This window comes from Lutra lutra, chromosome 8 (genome assembly GCF_902655055.1).
Source record: "Lutra lutra chromosome 8, mLutLut1.2, whole genome shotgun sequence".
Lineage (NCBI taxonomy): Eukaryota > Metazoa > Chordata > Mammalia > Carnivora > Mustelidae > Lutra > Lutra lutra.
This window is the reverse complement of record NC_062285.1, coordinates 37,188,001-37,205,663: the sequence shown is the minus strand read 5'-3', so window position 1 is coordinate 37,205,663 and position 17,663 is coordinate 37,188,001. Positions and strand designations below refer to the sequence as shown.

General features: G+C 45.2%; 1 protein-coding gene across 4 annotated transcripts in view; it reads left to right on the top strand.

The window, feature by feature from the left end:
• The window catches only part of ERC1 (ELKS/RAB6-interacting/CAST family member 1), a 559,355-nt gene extending 544,661 nt beyond the window's left edge, over positions 1-14,694 (top strand). For all 4 annotated transcript variants that reach the window (XM_047740148.1, XM_047740147.1, XM_047740146.1 and 1 more), the window contains one exon: positions 9,124-14,694. In XM_047740148.1, coding sequence (XP_047596104.1) covers positions 9,124-9,261 — 138 coding nt within the window. In that variant the 3' untranslated portion in view covers positions 9,262-14,694. The remainder of the gene's footprint in view (positions 1-9,123) is intronic.
• The last annotated feature ends 2,969 nt before the right edge of the window (positions 14,695-17,663 follow it).

The following is a 17,663-nucleotide window of genomic DNA, read 5'->3' as shown; positions in this document are numbered from 1 at the left end:
ATGGAAAGCAGCTTCAGCTAATGAAGGAACACTTCCTTCTCTAAACTTTGTGATTCTTCTGATCTCCTCTCTTTTTAAACACCTTTTCCCAGCAAACCATTCATTAGCCTTTGGAAAAAGCATAGTCTTACAGTCTGCCTCTGGTTTTTCCCCCGATCTTTTTCTATCCCTTCTAGTTCTAATTCATCCTCCAGGGCTAAATCAGTCCTTCTGCTTCTCGTGTACACCCTCCTGACATTTGTAGGTCGTAATCACGTTCCCTCCCCTTAGCGTTCAGTTAGTTCAGGCCTACTGCTTCGTTCTTCTAATCCTGCCTCATAAAATGATCCTTTCAGCTTCTTCGTCATGCCTGCCATTTGCCTTTGAACTTAGTCCAGTTTGTCTCCATTTTTTCGGGTAATGAGGTGTGTGAAATGGAACGCAGTGCCCTAGTTGTGTTTTCACGGAACCACTGAACAGAGCAAGGGCCCTCTGAGGGATAATGCCCAGGCCTAGCCAGCCCGAGGGTCCTTTTGTCACCCTCAAGAACTGGTATTGCTTCTGTCAAGACCCAGTAATTCCTGTATTCCTGACCTCCCATGAACAGCCAAGTGCACATCCTCCTCCATGCCTTCGGAGCTCATATTTCTCCATTGAGAACGATGCTCTTTTCTGTTCTCTCGTATCAACAGTCATATTCCTCAAGAAGCTTTTCCCTTCCTTCTCTCCTTTTTTCCATCCAAACTGAAAGCAGCAGCATTTTATACCTGTCTGTGGGCATTTGCTACATAGTGCCTTGAACAGCGTACTCAACTGGTATTTTTTTTAACAATGTTATTGAGCTGTAATTCACACATCATACAATTCACCTGTTTGAAGTGCACAATTTAACAGGTTTAATACATTCTCAGAATTTGTACCACCATCACCACATCCAGTTTTCAACATTTTCATCATTCTAAAAAGAAATCCATGCTTCTTAGCCATCACTTCCATCTACCCCATCCCACCCCGGCCCTAGGCGGCCACTAAAATCTACTTTGTGACTCTGAACTAAAGACCCGAATGTGAGAGGGGCACCTGGGTGGCTCAGTCGTTACCTGGGATCAAGCCACACATCAGGCTTCCTGCTTGGTGGGGAGTCTGCTTCTCTCTCCCTCTGCCCACCCCACCCCACCTCCCACCGCCAATTCATGCTCTCTCTCTCTCAAATAAATAAGTAAAATCTTTAAAAATAAATAAATAAACAGGGGCACCTGCATGGCTCAGTGGGTTAAGCCTCTGCCTTTAGCTCAGGTCATGATCTCAGGTGCTGGGATTGAGGCCTACATCAGGCTTTTTGCTCAGCGGGGAGCCTGCTTCCCCCTGCCTCTCTGCCTGCTGCTCTGCCTATTTGTGACCTCTCTCTCTCTCTCTCTGTCAAATAAATAAATAAATCTTAAAAAAAAATTAAAAATAAAGACCTGAATGTGAGACCTGACGCCGTAAAAATCCCATGAGAAAAACCTAGGCAGTAATTTATTTTTGCCATTTGCCTTGGCCACATTTTTCTAGATTTGTCTTCTTGGGCGAGGGAAACAAAAGCAAAAATAAACTATCAGGATTATACCACAATAAAAAGCTTTTGCACAGTGAAGGAAACCATCAAAAAGATGGTAAAGAAAGTAAAACAAAAAGGTAACCTACTAAGTGGGAGAAAATATTTGCAACCCATACATCCAGTAAGAGGTTAATATTCAAAATATATAAAGAACTTATACCACTCAACACCAAAAAACCCTCCAAATAATCCAATTAAAAATGGGCAGAGGACTTGAGCAGATATTTTTCCAAAGAAGACATCCAGACGGCCAACAGACATATGAGAAGACGCTCAGCGTCACTGATCATTAGAGAAATGCAGATCAAAATGATGATGACATGATGAGATCACCTCACACCTGTCAGAATGGCTAGAATAAAAATGATGGGAAGTAACAAGTGTTGGTGAGGATGTGGGGAAAGGGAAACCCTTGAGCAGTCTCGGCAGGAATGTAAAACAGTACTGGAAGTTCCTCAAAAAATTAAAAGTAGAAATACCATATGATCCAGTAATTCCACTACTGGCCTTTTACCCAAAGAAAATAAAAACACTGATCAGAAAAGATGTATGTACCCTTATGTTTATTGCAACATTATTCACACTAGCCAAATTATAGAAGCAACCCAGGTGACTGTCAGTAGAGGAATGGATAAAGATGTGATATGTGAGAGAAACAGACAGATATATGTACACACATACATATCTACAATGGAATAGTACACAGCTGTGAGAAAGGAATGAGCTCTTGCCACTTGCGACAACATGGAAAGATCTAGAGGGTATTATGCAAAGTGAAGTAAGTCAGACAGAGAAAGACAAATACAAAGACAAATGAATTCACTTACGTGTGGAATCTAAACAACAAAATAAACAAAAAAACATAAACAGACCCATAAACACAATGAGCTGGTGGTTGCCAGAGGAGGAGGGTAGGCAGCTAGGCAAAATGGATGAAGGGAAGCAGGAAATACAGGCTTCCAATTATGGAATGAATAAGCCGTGAGGATAAAAGGTACAGCATAGAGAATATAGTCAATGGTATTGTGACAGTGTTGTATTATGACAGACGGGAGCTACACGTGTGGTGAGCTTAGCATAACATGCAGGTCTGTTAAATCACCATATTGTACACCTGCACCTAATGTAATAGTGTGTGTCAGCTGTATTTCAGTTTAAAAACAAAAAAAGTAGTAAAGATTGGAAGTCCTTCCATCCATTCAAACTACCTATTTTTGGGCGCCTGGGTGGCTCGGTGGGTTGATCCGCTGCCTTCGGCTCAGGTCATGATCTCAGGGTCCTGGGATCGAGTCCCACATCGGGCGCTCTGCTCAGCAGGGAGCCTGCTTCCCTCTCTCTCTCTCTGCCTGCCTCTCTGTCTACTTGTGATCTCTCTCTGTCAAATAAATAAATAAAAATCTTAAAAAAAAAAAACTACCTATTTTTAATAGTTTTGGATTTCTCTTTACATATACTTTATATAGACAGATCAATCTCCAAACATACCAATCTCTCTCTTGTTTGCTGCTCAGACTGTTAATAAATTTTTGTTCTTGCAAATTGTCTTGGCAAACAAACTTGTGTATACATTCTTGAATTTCTTACTGGTATATTTATAGAAATATTCCACTTTTAATAATTCCGATCTCTTAAAAGTAGAAGTATTTGGTCAATGGATATTTGCGTTCAAATTTGGTTGATGAGACCAGATAGCCCACTATATTCCCACAGTAGTGTAAGACTACCCACTTCCCCTGATAACAGTCTTTCAGAAATTTTTGCCAGTGTGATGGGGGAACAAAACCCTACCTTATTTCATCTGTATTTCTTTAACTACAAATGAAAGAGCATTTTTATGTGCTTATTCACCATTTGCATTTCTTCAGTGAGTTTTTTGTTCATATCCTCTGCCCATTTCTCTGTTATTAGGCTGTAGTACCACTTTCATAATACATCGATACCAAAACTTGTCCTTTTGTCTTTTCTCCCTTTATTGTTAGGTATATTCACTTTGTCCCCTCTTTGTTGAGGGTTGTTATCATAAATGGATGTTGAATTTTGTCAGATGCTTTTTCTACATCTGTTGAGGTGATCATATGATTTTTATTCTTCATTTTGTTACTATGGTGTATCATATTTTTGATTTATAGATGTTGAAGCATCCTTGCATCCTTGGAATAAATCCCACTTGATCATGGTGTATGATCCTTTTAATGAAGTACTAAATTCAGGTTGTTCGTATTTCATTGAGGATCTTTGCATCTGTGTTTATCAGGGATATTGGCCTGCAATGTTCTTTCTTTGTGGTGTCCTTTCCTAGTTTTGGTATCAGAGCGAGCAATGCCAGCCTTATAAAATGAGTCGGGAGTGTTCCTCCTCTTCTGCTTTTGGGAAGAGTTTGAGAAGGATTGGTATTCATTCTTCTTTATATGTTTGGTAGAATTCACCACAGAAGTCATCCGGTATTGGACTTTTTGTTTTTTGAGAGGTTGATTAATGATTAATAATTCTGTTCCCTTGCTAAGAGTCAGTTCAGATTTTTTTGTTTCTTCATGATGCAGTTTTGGTAGGTTGTGTTTTTCTAAGAATTTATCCATTTCTACTAGGCTGTCTGATTTGTTGGCATATAATTTTTTATGGTAGTCTATTTTGATTCTTTGTATTTCTCTGGTATCAGTTACCATCTCTTCTTTCACTTCTGATTTTATTTTACTTCTCTTGCTTTTTTTCTTGGTAAGTTAAGCTAAAAGGTTTGTCTCTTTTGTTTATCTTTTCAAAACACCGGCTTGTAGTTTCATTATTCTTGTCTGTTGTTTTTTTATAGTCCCTATTTCATTTATTTCCACTTTCATCTTTGTTATTTTGTTCCTTCTACTAACTTTGGGCTTTTTCTAGTTCCTTGAGGTATAAAGTTAGGTTGAGATCTTTCTTGCTTCTTACTGTAAGTATCTATGAGTTTCCCTCTTAAGAACTGCTGTTAGGGGCGCCTGGGTGGCTCAGTAGCTTAAGTGTCCAACTCTTGACTTTGGCTCAGGTCATGATCTCAGGGTTGTGAGACTGAACCCTGCGTTGGGCTCCATGCTCAGTGGGGAGTCTGCTTGAGATTCTCTCTCTCTCCCTCTGCCACTCCTCCCCCTCTCTCCCAAATAAATAGATCTTTTTTTAAAAATGCTTTTACTGTACCCCATATATTTGGTATATTGTATTTCCATTTTTATTTGTCCCAAGATATTTTTTTATAAACTTTATTTATTTATTTCCCAGACAGAGATCACAAGTAGGCAGAGAGGTAGGCAGAGAGAGGGTGGGGAAGCAGGCTCCCTGCTGAGCAGAGAGCCCAATGCGGGGCTCGATCCCAGGACCCTGAGATCATGACCTGAGCCGAAGACAGAGGCTTAACCCACTGAGCCACCCAGGCACCCCAGCCCAAGGTATTTTTTTGATCTCTCTTTTGATTTCTTTCTGGACCCATCAATTTTTCAGTCACATGTTGTTTAATCTCCAAATATTTGTGAATTTCTATTTTCTTTTTGTAACTGATTTCTAGTTTCATACCATTGTGGTTGGAATACATGCTTGATGTGACCTCAGTCTTAAATTTATTAAGGTTCATTTTAAGGCCTTACATATTAACTGTTCTGGAGAATGTTTTGTATGTACATGAGAAGACTATGTCTTTGCAACATAATTTTTAAATTTAGATCTTTAGGTAATTTTAAATTTATGCTCATATAGGGTATGAGCAGGAATCTAACCACAGCAAGGCCCAGTTGACCTAATACAATTCATTGACTTCAAATTACTCCTGCTCATATTCTAAATCCCAGTGATCTAATTTTATCAATACAATACTCTTCTAGTTAGTGGCTTTTTGCAGTATGTTTTATAATCTGATAAGCCAGTCCACACATCATTTTTTTCCTTTCAAATATTTTCTTAGCTCCTGAACAGTAGAATTAATTACCAAGCTCTGAAAGAGCCTTTGGGATTTGGCTTCAAAATGTGTTTGTGGTGTATTTTTAGGTGAAAACAAAGTCAGTTCACAAATAATCTATATACTGTCATTGCCATTTTGTTTCTAAAATTACCTGTATATATAATAAAACAATGTCTCAAAGGATATACAACAAAATATGTAGCAGTGGTTATCTCTTGATGCTAATATTGTCATTCTTTTTTTTCCTGGTGCTTTTGTTTTCCAAATTTTCTACAATGTTTGTGTAGTACTTTTTTTTTTTAAGATTTTATTTATTTATTTGACAGAGATCACAAGTAGGCAGAGAGGCAGGCAGAGGTGGGGCGGGAGCAGGCTCCCTGCTGAGCAGAGAGCCAGATGTGGGGCTCAATCCCAGGACCCTGAGATCATGACCTGAGCCAAAGGCAGAGGCTTTAACCCACTGAGCCACCCAGGCACCCCTGTAGTACTTTTTAAATTAGAAAAAAAAAAAAAAAAAAAACCCTGAAAAAATAATAAATTAAAATGTACCCATTAGAAACTTCATGATTATCTACTTAACAAACAGAAGCCAAATGGGAATGGAAGGTATTTCATAGGAAATAAACATGTGACTTGTAGAGAGTGAGTGCAGACACCTGGCTCTGAATATAAACCAAAGATGTCTGGGGTATTCCTGGGAAGGACCGAGATGGGAAACTGAGGCAGAACAGCCATACAGCCTCCTCCATTACTTTGTGTGGTTGACTTTGGTTCTGTTCAAGAGATTTGAGAGTCGTCGCGTCCTCACCTAGCAGTCTTTCCGGGTTGTCGTCTGTGCGGCTAGATTGAGAAGGCACCTGCTTTCCTTGGTTTCCCCGTTTCCGAGACTCGCATTCACACGACACAGCCAGACCTTGAGATGGGTCAAGACTTAGTGTAGTCTCAGTCTGGTCCTTGCGTGTCCTGGTGTTTTAGTCAACATTTAACAGAAAGAAGATTGCAAAATCTGTTCCCAGCTCTTTGATATATTTGAAGCAGCAGCATGCTCATTCTTGGCTCAGGGCACGTAGATTCTGTCAGCGGTGCAGTTAAAACTTGGTTCTGTGTGCTCTTTAATCAACATGCTCTGTCAAGGTAATCTTAACCAACTTAGCAATAATTACAACAACATCTAACATTTGTTAGACATTTTCTGTGTCAGGCATTGTACTGCACTTTATATGAATATCCCACTAAATCCTTAAAACAACCCTATGAATGTTATTGCCCCATTTTATAAATGAGAAAACCGTGCTGGCTGACATTGAGACCCAAAGGGCCTAACCAGAACCTGTATCCTTAATACATTTGGAACTCAATTTTTAATCTCTCTGCTTTCCTAAAAACCTCTGCCTCCTGTATTTTCAGTCTTATTTAATGTCCCCAGCTAGAGCTATCAGAATGATCCTCCCTCCCCTCTCACTGAACTTCACCTCCCATCAGTCCTACATTTGGGAAGTCTCCTGCCCATCTGTTGCCCTCCGTGTCCCCTGGCCCTGCCCCAGGGCCTCTGGGCTTGCCACAGTAACCTCCCTTGACTGATTCTTCCTTCCACTCAGTCTAACGTGTTTTTATCTTCCCAGTTCTCTTCTGAGAACATAAAGCTGATCATGTCACTGCACTGTTTAAAAGCTCTTAGACTTCCTTTTTTGTTTGTTTTTTAACCAGATTAAATCTGAACTCCTTAGCTTTCCATCCACAGGCCAGCCCCGGTCTGCCTCTTCTCAGCTTCATTGCCTGTCATTCTTTGCGCAGTGCCCTTACCTTATGCTCCAGCCACACTGAAAGGTTCCGTCTTCCCGAGGTCTGTGCAAAGCCCCTTCATAGCTCTCACATCTGCATTTCTTTCATCTGCTTGAAAGCCTCTTGTTTGATCTCCCTACAGACTCCTATTCCGCTCTCAGGCTCCACATCACATACTGCCTGTAGTAGCGTCTTCTCAGACCCCTCAAGGACGTAGCGGTCATTCTCACGTCTTCCCCTGTAGCACGCCCACGGGCCTCGCTTGCGGTAATTAATTATCTGTGTATATGTTTGTCTCCTCCATTAACCTGCATGGATCTCAGAGCAAGAACCAAATGCATTCATCTTTCAGCACCTAGCACACAGGAGGCCCTCGATAAATGCTGGCTTACTGCTTGAAGGAATGTCCAAGAGAGCGTTTGAAACGATAGGAGGTTAGAATTATACTTACTCCTAAACAGAGGACTATCTTATGTGTTGCTCCAAGTAATCTCTTTAGCTAAATTAGAGGCCTAAATTAGCAGGTCATCTGACATACTGAATAAAAGTGGTTTATAGCAAATGGGGAAGGTCTTTTAAATACAGGTTTCTGGGCGCCTGGGTGGCTCAGTGGGTTAAGCCGCTGCCTTCGGCTCAGGTCATGATCTCAGGGTCCTGGGATCGAGTCCCGCATCGGGCTCTCTGCTCAGCGGGGATCCTGCTTCCCTCTCTCTCTCTCTCTCTGCCTGCCTCTCCATCTACATGTGATCTCTCTCTGTCAAATAAATAAATAAAATCTTTAAAAAATAAAAATAAGAAAAATAAATAAATACAGGTTTCCCCAGGATAAAGGACCATTATGCAAGATTAAGATCTGATCTGAGATCACACATGTGCCCCTGTCCCCCGTGCTGGGGATGGGTATGATATTGTGACATACTAGAGAGAACGTTCCCCCCGGCATGAGAGCACTTGTGCTGGCTTAACAAGCCTTTGGGACTTGGACTAGTCACCCCTTCATGAGCAAACACTCGATATTAACTTACACCCTTTCCTGATTGGGAACTCTGATGCAGGAAGACTTCCCATAGAAAGTGCCTGTCCTTTTTTTGGTCATTTCTTTTTTTCATTTTCAGCTTTATTAAGGTTTAATTGACAAATAAAACGGACATAATAAATGTATAACATGATTTGATACACATTGGTGAAGATTCCCACACTCGAGGTAATGCATCTGTCATCTCACATCACTTCTTTTTTTTTCCTTATGAGAACATTGCAGTTTTACTTTCTTAGCATATTAATTTATTTTTTAGATGGGGGAGGGGCAGAGGGAGAGGGAGAGAGAGAACCTCAAGTAGGCTCCATGCTCAGTGGTGCGGAGCCCAATGCGGGGCTCAATCCCATGACTCTTGAGATCATGACCTGAGCTGAAACCAAGAGTCAGATACTCAACCGACAGAGCCACCCAGGCTCCCCTCTCTTAGCATGTTTAATTATACAGTACAATTTAATCAACTATAATCATTTTACATATTAGATCCTCAGACCTTATTCAGATTATAACTGAAAGTTTGTACCCTTTTACCAATCTCACCCCATTTCCCCCACTCCCCCAGGCCTCAGTAGCTACCATTGTGCTTTGTGTTTCTGTGAGTGTGACTCTTCCCCACTCCCCCGGATTCCACTTGGAAGTGATACCATGTAGTATTTGTTTTTCTGGCCTATTTCCCTTCACATAATGCCCTCCAGGTTCCACCCATGTTGTTGGAAATGCCATCTCCTTATTCGTGAACAATAACCGTTAGCCCAGTGCAAACAGCATCACTTTATTTTATCTGAAATCCATCTTTCCTCTCCCTTTCAGCTTCAGAATGAGCTAGAGAAAGGTGAACGGGACAATGCAGAGCTTCAGGAATTCGCCAATACCATTCTCCAGCAGATAGCAGATCACTGCCCCGACATCCTGGAACAGGTGGTCAACGCGTTGGAAGAGTCATCCTGACCCTGCTTCATGGGGAGCAGCCAGCCCGGCAGCGCTGCTAGAGTAAACCCGGGAGCCGAGAAAGAGGAGCTGTAAGGAACGGGCACCCAGATGCTTCCTGGCACCCAACAAACACTACAAACTCTGTCCTATCTTGGTTGGTCCTTCGAGTGTGATTCCACCAGCCTCTCTACAGCTGGCATCTGACCTCTGCCTTTCTACCTTGGGTATTGTCTCTATACTGATCCTCCTGATATCCAGGGTGGGTAAGTGGCCAGGTTTCCATGAAGAACTGCCATCCCGTCATCAGCAGTGGAGAACTCTGGAAGCTGGTGGTTCTGCCCTTACAGAGGGACATGGAGTGGAGAGCCCTTTTTCCTTCTGTCCTTGACATGAGAACTAAACAGGAATCTCCTTGGAGTTCAACATATTGAAAGAAACTTCCCAGTGGACTAGAGAGCTGAGTGTTCTAATATCACAACAGGTGCTTTCTCCTAAAATGGTTAAAAAAAAAAAATTTGGAAAAGAGAGAACAGGGACAAAGAGAAACTGACTCTTCTCTTCTACTTTCTTTCACATATAATGTTTTATGCAGGGGAGCTGCGAGCGGGCCTCATGATGGCTTCGTGAACACTAATACCCCAAGTTGGGAGTCTCTACCCAGCCCTGTCTGTCTCACTCATGCTTGCTCTTCTCAACCAGTTAACAAGAGGATGGTGCAGACAGTTCTCCCCCGGGTCCCTCTGGCTTTAGACCTTTGACCTTATTATACTTCGGTTGTCAGATCACATATCTGGATCTGAAAGAGAAGGGTTTGACGTAAGGGCCTGCCTTCACCACCTACAACTCTGCTTCTGTGGAAGATGATGGCTCCCTGGGCCCGGGCTGGTTTCTCCTAAACATCTTTCATTGGCATTCTAGACCCCTGAGCCCCAAAAGAATGTTTCTGCCATCCCACCACCCATGTTTCACGCTCTCGCAGCCCAGTATTTGCTGAAGTTCATGACCCACCTTCCTCCCTTTTACCTTTACGTAACCTTGATGTGCACGCCCAGAACCGTAGCCTTGAGCATTGTCTGGAATCTCCTTCTGGCACAAATGAATGTTTCTCATCCCTCACACATTCCTTCCTCTACTCTTTCATTCAGAGAATATTTATGAAATGCCTACTGTGTGCAAGTCACTGCTGCATCCATCCTTGACAAAAGTCTCTCTTCAGTGAGGGAGAAATGTGAAGGACTCTATGAGACATAACTGCTTGAGTCAGAGCGCTCAAAGGCATACGCTCCCCGCTCCTTCTGTCTTAGTAGAGGTTATCTTTTCCAGAAGAATCTTTGACAAATGAGCCTTTCTCATTTCTCATTATAATGGAATGAGTGAGTTTGGGAGGTAGGGGGCTGAGTCATTTACTTGTCTTCAGGATCTTATTGGGTGGGTGGTTCAGGATTGTTGTTGCTGTTACCCCACAAGAGTATAGCGTTTAGGGGGGCTACAGTGGATAGTGTTATCTTAACACATCCACGCACACCACGTGGCACTTGGCCAGCTCCGTGTCACAGATCAGAAAATGGACCCCAAAGTTGCAAATCTGGTTGAAGGTATTGGCATTTTGAAGGGCTTTCTTCCCAAGCCCAGACAATGGCAGTCATAAATAATCAGGCAGCAAGAAAGAGCCCACTTAACCCCAGTCTAGCCCTTTGACCACCTCTCCTGCCAGACTCCCACCAGACACTCACATCTTCTGATAAGAGTTGCTGAGCTAAATGTTTTTGTCTTGCATTTCCCTCTTTCCCCCTCCCCAGTTACCTCACCCCAAGAATCCGATGCTGCCTGGAAAGTCACCACGGCTGTCAGTCCAGGATCTTCCCACCAGCAGCCCTTGACTGTCCCATTAACTTATATGGTCATATCTCCAGCTACCCTGATTCCCTGCTGTCAGACAGGCTCCCTGTGAGACAGTAGAATGTTTCCTATCAAAGGTTTAAATGGACTGTGCTCAAAACCTTCTTACTGCGATGCTTCCTGATAGCCCAGCTGGCCAGAAGCGGGCAAGGTGGGAAATGGAGGGGTTAGATGGTTAGTGGTGGTCGTTTGTGGTCAGTCACCACAATTCCATGCACTGCCTGTAAATCCTGTAGAAGGTCCCCTGTATTTTAGGCCTGGAGTATTAGAATCTCACTTTATCTACCATAACACAGAGAACGGAGGGATGAGGACACCCTTGGTAGGACTCCTGCAGAGCAGAGCAGGCAGGAGCAGAGGCCATGCCCAGAGAGGTGGCCCCAGCCCCAGCTGCTGTTCTCTAGACCTGCGAAGCAAGCAGGTCTCCCTGGGTCTTACTCATTCTGTTTCTGCTCTCAAATACAGGACCTGCCACACTTGTCCACTGTGTGGGTGACTCTCACTGTACCTCCTTTCTTCCCCTTTTGTTTTCAACCCTTCCTCTTGCTTCCCTTAGAAGTCCTCTGGACAAGTGCTTCTGAGAAGAAAAATTTCTGGGCAACCATCATCCATCTGGTTTCTGTGAATCTCCTTGATTCCTCCTGGGTGGCCATCAAAAGCCTCAAATGGTTCTGGGGACTTCTGGGTTCTAGATGAAAGTAGGTTCTGGCTAAAATTTAATAGCAAACATGACCAGATTTTATATTACAAGGGCAAAATTACTACAGTGTCTAGCACTTAAGAGTATCTTATTGAGTTGAGATCATTCATCAGGCCACCTTTTCCTAATTGCGTAGTGCCCGTCACACAAAGACTTATCAATACATGGCACTTTTCTAGTGTTCATGGTTTCACAAGGTCACTCAGCTGCTGAGGAAGGTCTGTAGTCTGAACACTCACTGCAGGTCGCCTGTTATATTCACCAAATTTGTCCACTCTATTGGCAAGTCTAGTTGCCCCTTAGCACCTGAAGATCTGCACCCCAAATCAAGGTTATTGTAAAAAGGGACAGGAAGAAGAGTGGGTGGAATTGAACATGGGGCTCTTGACTGAAAAATACAATGTGATTTTTCTCATCTTTTCATATACCTCTATCCCAGGTACTCACTGAGTTCTTGATGAAGTATCTGAATTGAGATTTACAAAGACTTGGATACCATTTGAAATGGAAAAGATTTTAAGTGGGCTTTAATATATTAAGAAATATGAATGGGAATCCCCACATCCATCTCAGCTCTAACCTGTAACCTGGTACCTTATAGTCTAACAAAGAGCTAAGTGCTTCTCTCTCTTCCTTACACTTGATCTTTAGAAATACTAGTAAAGCAGATGGGACCCAAGACTGTCTTCAGGGTCGATAGTGGCAGTGTGACTTAGTACCTTTTGTCAATAAAAGTCTGTTTGATTTTCCACGAGGAGCTCGTTGGCTCACCCACTCCTCAGAGAAGAAGAGGAAGTCATCATCAAGCTTTAGTCATCTGCTGAGCTAATCCCTCCCCATGATGTTCAGGATTGGCATTTGGATTTGCTGCTAGAGAGTTCTGCTGATCCCAGAACCATCCTGCCCTCCCCTTTGACCCCAGTCATGAAGCACAGGCCCCCTGGCTACCCTCAGGGGTTCTGAGGAAAGAGCACATCAAGAACGTGGTGCCACATTGAATGTGACCTTCCCACCGCCCTTCCTGAGTCACAGTGGGCCGTGTCCATAATATCAGTAACTCATGTCTGCCTCCCCAGCCTCATGTCCCACCCGCAACAGTGCAGAGCTGTGGGAAAGCAAATGAGGACAGAGTAGATGCAGCAGAGCCCACTGACCTTTGCCAAGCCTGCCAGGCCAACCCATCCATCACTGCCACTCCCTGGGCTTCTCAGGACAGCGACTTGAACTGGTCAAAGAAACAATTTAAAAAGAACCTGGAGTTTTCCCCACGTGGACTAAAGGAATGTCTGGGCAAGAAAACACACACACATTACAGGGAAATCCTTCTGAACAAAATGGCTGTCTTTACTTACTCTTTTTAAGCAAAAACTGTTTCCAGACTTTTTAGTGTCAAAACTGTAACCAAGTGTCTCCTGATTTTTTTCCCAATGTGTTTGGCGAGTGCTGTGACCCTCTTGTAGGTGTTTCTCCTCCTGACTCTCTTGGGGGAAAGGTGGTTTTAGGGATTGATTTGCAGGGAGCGGATTTTTGTCCCATCCCGCCTTCTCTTTTGTTTCTCTGCTTGTCAATATTGTCTGTGTGGTTCAGAGCATTGGGGCAGTTACATTGTGTCCATTGTTGAGATTATTAAGATATTAAAAAGTAGTTTGTAGAACTGAAAAGTTAAAGAGCTGTGTTTTAAGAAATGCAAAACGATATCATGTTAATAAAGGAATTCAAGCTATGGGGCAGCCAAACTCCTCCCTGCTTCCTCCCAAGCTGGCTGAGGTGGCAGCTGGGCTAGTCCCTTGGAAAACGCCAGTGGCCACCCTCCAGGTTGGCGACTGCCTGAGTGAGAGAGCTACTGAGTAAGACTTGGAATCCGGGGCTCAGAGAGTCCCACTGGTGCCAGGGTCTCCTTTACATCCTCAGGACCTCTGGGTAGACGTTTCAAAGTTTGAGACCCCATAACCACCCACTTGCTCCCAGCTCTGTGTGCCTAATACTGTGTGGTAACCCGGGCTTGGCCCTGCAGCCGCGCAGCCGGCGGCAGCCCCGTGCAGGCCACAGACCCGCTCTCCCGCCCACTTGGTGCTATGTCAGCCAGGGACCCAGCCAGCACGGGCCCAGCCTGGGCCAGCCTGGAGCCCACAATCCAGGCTGACGAATTATACTCAGATCTCAGTTCCTTCTGGCTTCAGGCCCCAGAGTCTTGCCCTTGAAGCTTTTAGACCCCACATCTCCCATGCCCAGGCTGTCTCCTTTGGCCCCAGAGATGCCATGGTCAGCCAAGAACGGGATCCCTGTGAAGCCTGAGGTGAACTACCCCCTGGGCCAGCACAAGCGCTCCAAGCCTGGCCCTTCTCTCCACGCCACACCAGTATTGCATTCATGCTCTGATGCAGCCAGACCCACCTGAGCGCCACAACCCGCCAGCCTGCCCATGCGGGATTAGTCCACTGGCCCGGGGTCCTGCAGAGCACACCGGGCTGTCCAGGGTGGAGACCTGATGTCTGCCTGGGATCTGCCCCCCTCTGCCCCTGAAGACAAGTGCAGCACTTGAGTGAGAGGCACTGGGGGCCCTGGGCGCGGACCCCTTTTAGCTTGAGTTCCTTGTGACAGTAGCAGCCGCAATGATGGTGTCTGTGATGCAAATGCACCTGCTGCCTTCAACTGTGTGTGTGTGCATGTGTGTGTGTGAGAGAGAGAGTGAGACGGCCGGAGTCGTGTTACTGACAGGATAATGACATTACAAAGAAATTGTGTTATAGTCAACTTTGCCTTGATAATTATTGTAAACACTTTGTCCATTTTTTTTCTTTTTTATTCACAAACTAAATCCATCGGGAAATTATAAAGTTATTTAAAAATCGTGTGCTGTGTCTTTCTTTGAGTCTCATCCAGTCTAATAAGCCAAGGGAGACGAGTCCTCAAATGCCAGAAAAGCAGGGAGAAGCCGGTGGCCTCCAAGAGATGAAAGAGATGACGTCATGGCAGGTGAGCCAGGAACCAGCTGTGCCCGGAACCCCCAGGCCTGCCTGGGGTGACAGCGGGGATGGAGGAGCGGAGGCTGGCTGGGTCCTGATAGGCCTGGCAGGGTGATGTCCTCAGAAGAGTCGGTCTGCTTTAGGTCCCCACCTGCACTCCAGTTTGGTAGCCCCGCAATTGCTCTTCGAAGTCAATTTCCACCTCCCTTTCTCCTTCCTTACACGCTAGACCCGAAGCCAGTTTCCCCATTTCGCATTGAACTGAGTTTCTGGAGCTTGGGGGGTGGGGAGCAGCCAGGGCCCGGTGGAGGGGGGTTCACTCAGGACTCGGTCTTCACTGGGGTGTACGTGACATGTTAGCTCAGGGGTGCGAGAGCTGTAGCAGCCAACAGAAAGCAAACCCCAAGAATAAAGGAACCAGAGAATCTGTGCTGGAAAATCCCCCAGTGTGGGTATTTGTCTTGGGCCTTACGCTCAATAAGAAAGTATTCTGAGGTGGGGGGGCAGGGCGGACTTCTTGTATGAGAACTAGTTTTCTGCTTAGCTCCATTTATCCATCTACCCTCAGAGGGGCCCAACCTGCTTGCCTCACTCTGCCCCCCCTTCCTTGGAAATTCCTGCCCGCTGTGCACTGGCTCTTGGGAATTGGACAGGAGAGTCAGCCATAGCCCCTCCTGGCAGGTTCTCCCCGAACCTGGGCTCTGGCCCTGCCTCCCTCCACCTGGATCAGCTGCTGAGACGTCCCGCCAGGTGGAGGAACACCTGGGACACCACGCCACTTACAGGACTCGGAACCTAATGTTGCTCATCACGTCGTCATGAAGCAGGAGCGATTTCACTTGTGGAACATGTCTCATACTGCAGAATACAAGATCACAACCACAAGCAGATGTGTCCACAGAAAGCTGTCAGATTACACTGCTCAGCTGTTTCCAGGGTTTTCTGTTAATCTTATTTCACTATTTTATTTATTCACTCTGTGGTCTACCACCACTCCGTTGCAGACAAATGGACGCAGAGACCATAAGGTTCAAGGAAAATAGGAGAGGAGAACTTGCAATTGAGAATTCCATCCATTAACTTGTTTTTTTTTTTTTTTTCTTTGAGGAAAAGACTGCTACTATTAGATTTTTTGAGGTGGAATATCTCGGACTGGCTCAAAGATGATTAAGAACTAGTCAGACGTGGGGCACTGGGGGGCTCAGTTCGGTTAAGTGCCACACTCTGGATTTTGGCTGAGGTGGTGATCTCAGGGTGGTTGAGATCAAGACCCCACATCAGGCTCTGTGCTGGATGTGGAGCCTGCCCAAGAGTCAGTCTCTCTCTCTCTCTCCCTCTTCCTCTGCCCCTCCCCAGCCCTTGCCTTCTCTTGTGTGCGCCGCTCTCTCTCTCAAAACAAAAACAAAAACAAAAAAATCTAGTTAGAGTCTGGAGTGGGGGAGTGTTTGAGATCCACGAGCTTTCCCAGATGTCCTGGAAAGAGCCCTGGACTCCTAGCCCAGAGCCTTTGGCTGCTCCCTGACCCCCCAGCCTCTCTTCGACCTTCCCCTTGAAAATAAAGCCGCCTTCATCTAAGCCATAAGTCACAAAGCCATAAGCCATGAGGAATCATATATGATTATGTGTTTCCTTTTTGAAAGCTCCTTTGAGAATGTAAAGCATAAAATTGCTCTTTTTGCACAGGCAATTTGCTTAAAGCCCATCCAGCACGTGGGTCGGGGCGTTGGCGAGGAGCAGGTCACCCGTACAGAAGCATGGGCGGTGGATCAGTGTCTGCCAAAACTGGAGATCGGATGCCCATGGCTCGTAATCCCACTATTACCCTGTATGTTTGAAATGTCCACAAGTTAAACACTCACGCCCTTTGATCATGCTCCCCAGTCACCGCACAGGGACCTTTTCCCCAGGATCCAAGTCATCTGCCTTCACAGATGGCCGTCAGAGCCCTCCATTCAGGAGTCATGCTCTGCTGTGTTCTGGGCACCGGTCATGCCAATAAGAGCCTGGGGCGTGTCTCCCAGGACCCAGCTTCAGGGGACCTCACTTCACCGGCTTTCTCTCACTTCATCTTCGTAGCCATCCTGTGAGGCGGGTGCTGCTGTGCCCATTTTACAGATGAGGCATGGGGCAGCGAGACAACCTTCCCCAGGTCCTGCAGCTCAGACATGGGGTTCAAGGTTCAACCTGGCTCCAGCTCTGGCTCCATGGCCTGTGCTCTTTAACCCACTACTGTGGCCACTTCCCTTGGAGAGTTCGGACCAGTGGCAGAAAGGAATCCCATAAAATGTGGGAACACATAAAATGTGAAGGCCATGCTCTTCACAGACCTTCAAGTTTGACCTTGAAAGGTAAACTGCATTTTGCCAGCAGAGGAGTTCAAGGATGAGGGAGGCAGAAAAGAGGGCCTGAGCAAAGACAGGGAGGTGGGAAAGGACGCAGGGTATTCAGGGATAGCAAGCAGTCTAATATCAAAATCAAATACTGCTTGGCTTAAGACCACGGAGGAGAATGGGGCGCCTGGGTGGCTCAGTCCATTAGGCGTCTCCCTTCGGCTGCCATCGTGATCCCAGGGGCCTGCGATTGAACCCTGCTCGGTGGGGAATCTGCTTCTCCCTCTGCCCCTCCCCACTTCTCCCCTGTCCCTGCTCATGATCTCTCTCTCTCTCTCTCTCAACTAAATAAATAAAATCCTTAAAAAAGAAAAAAGGCCATAGAGGAGAAGACATGGTGGCCACAATCATACCTTAAAAGAAGGTTGGATGGGCTCATACTCTGAAAGGTCTCTAATGCTCTGGAAAGCAAGGCCAGACTGGGGGAACCTTAGCCACATCACCACCAGTGACCATAACCACAGC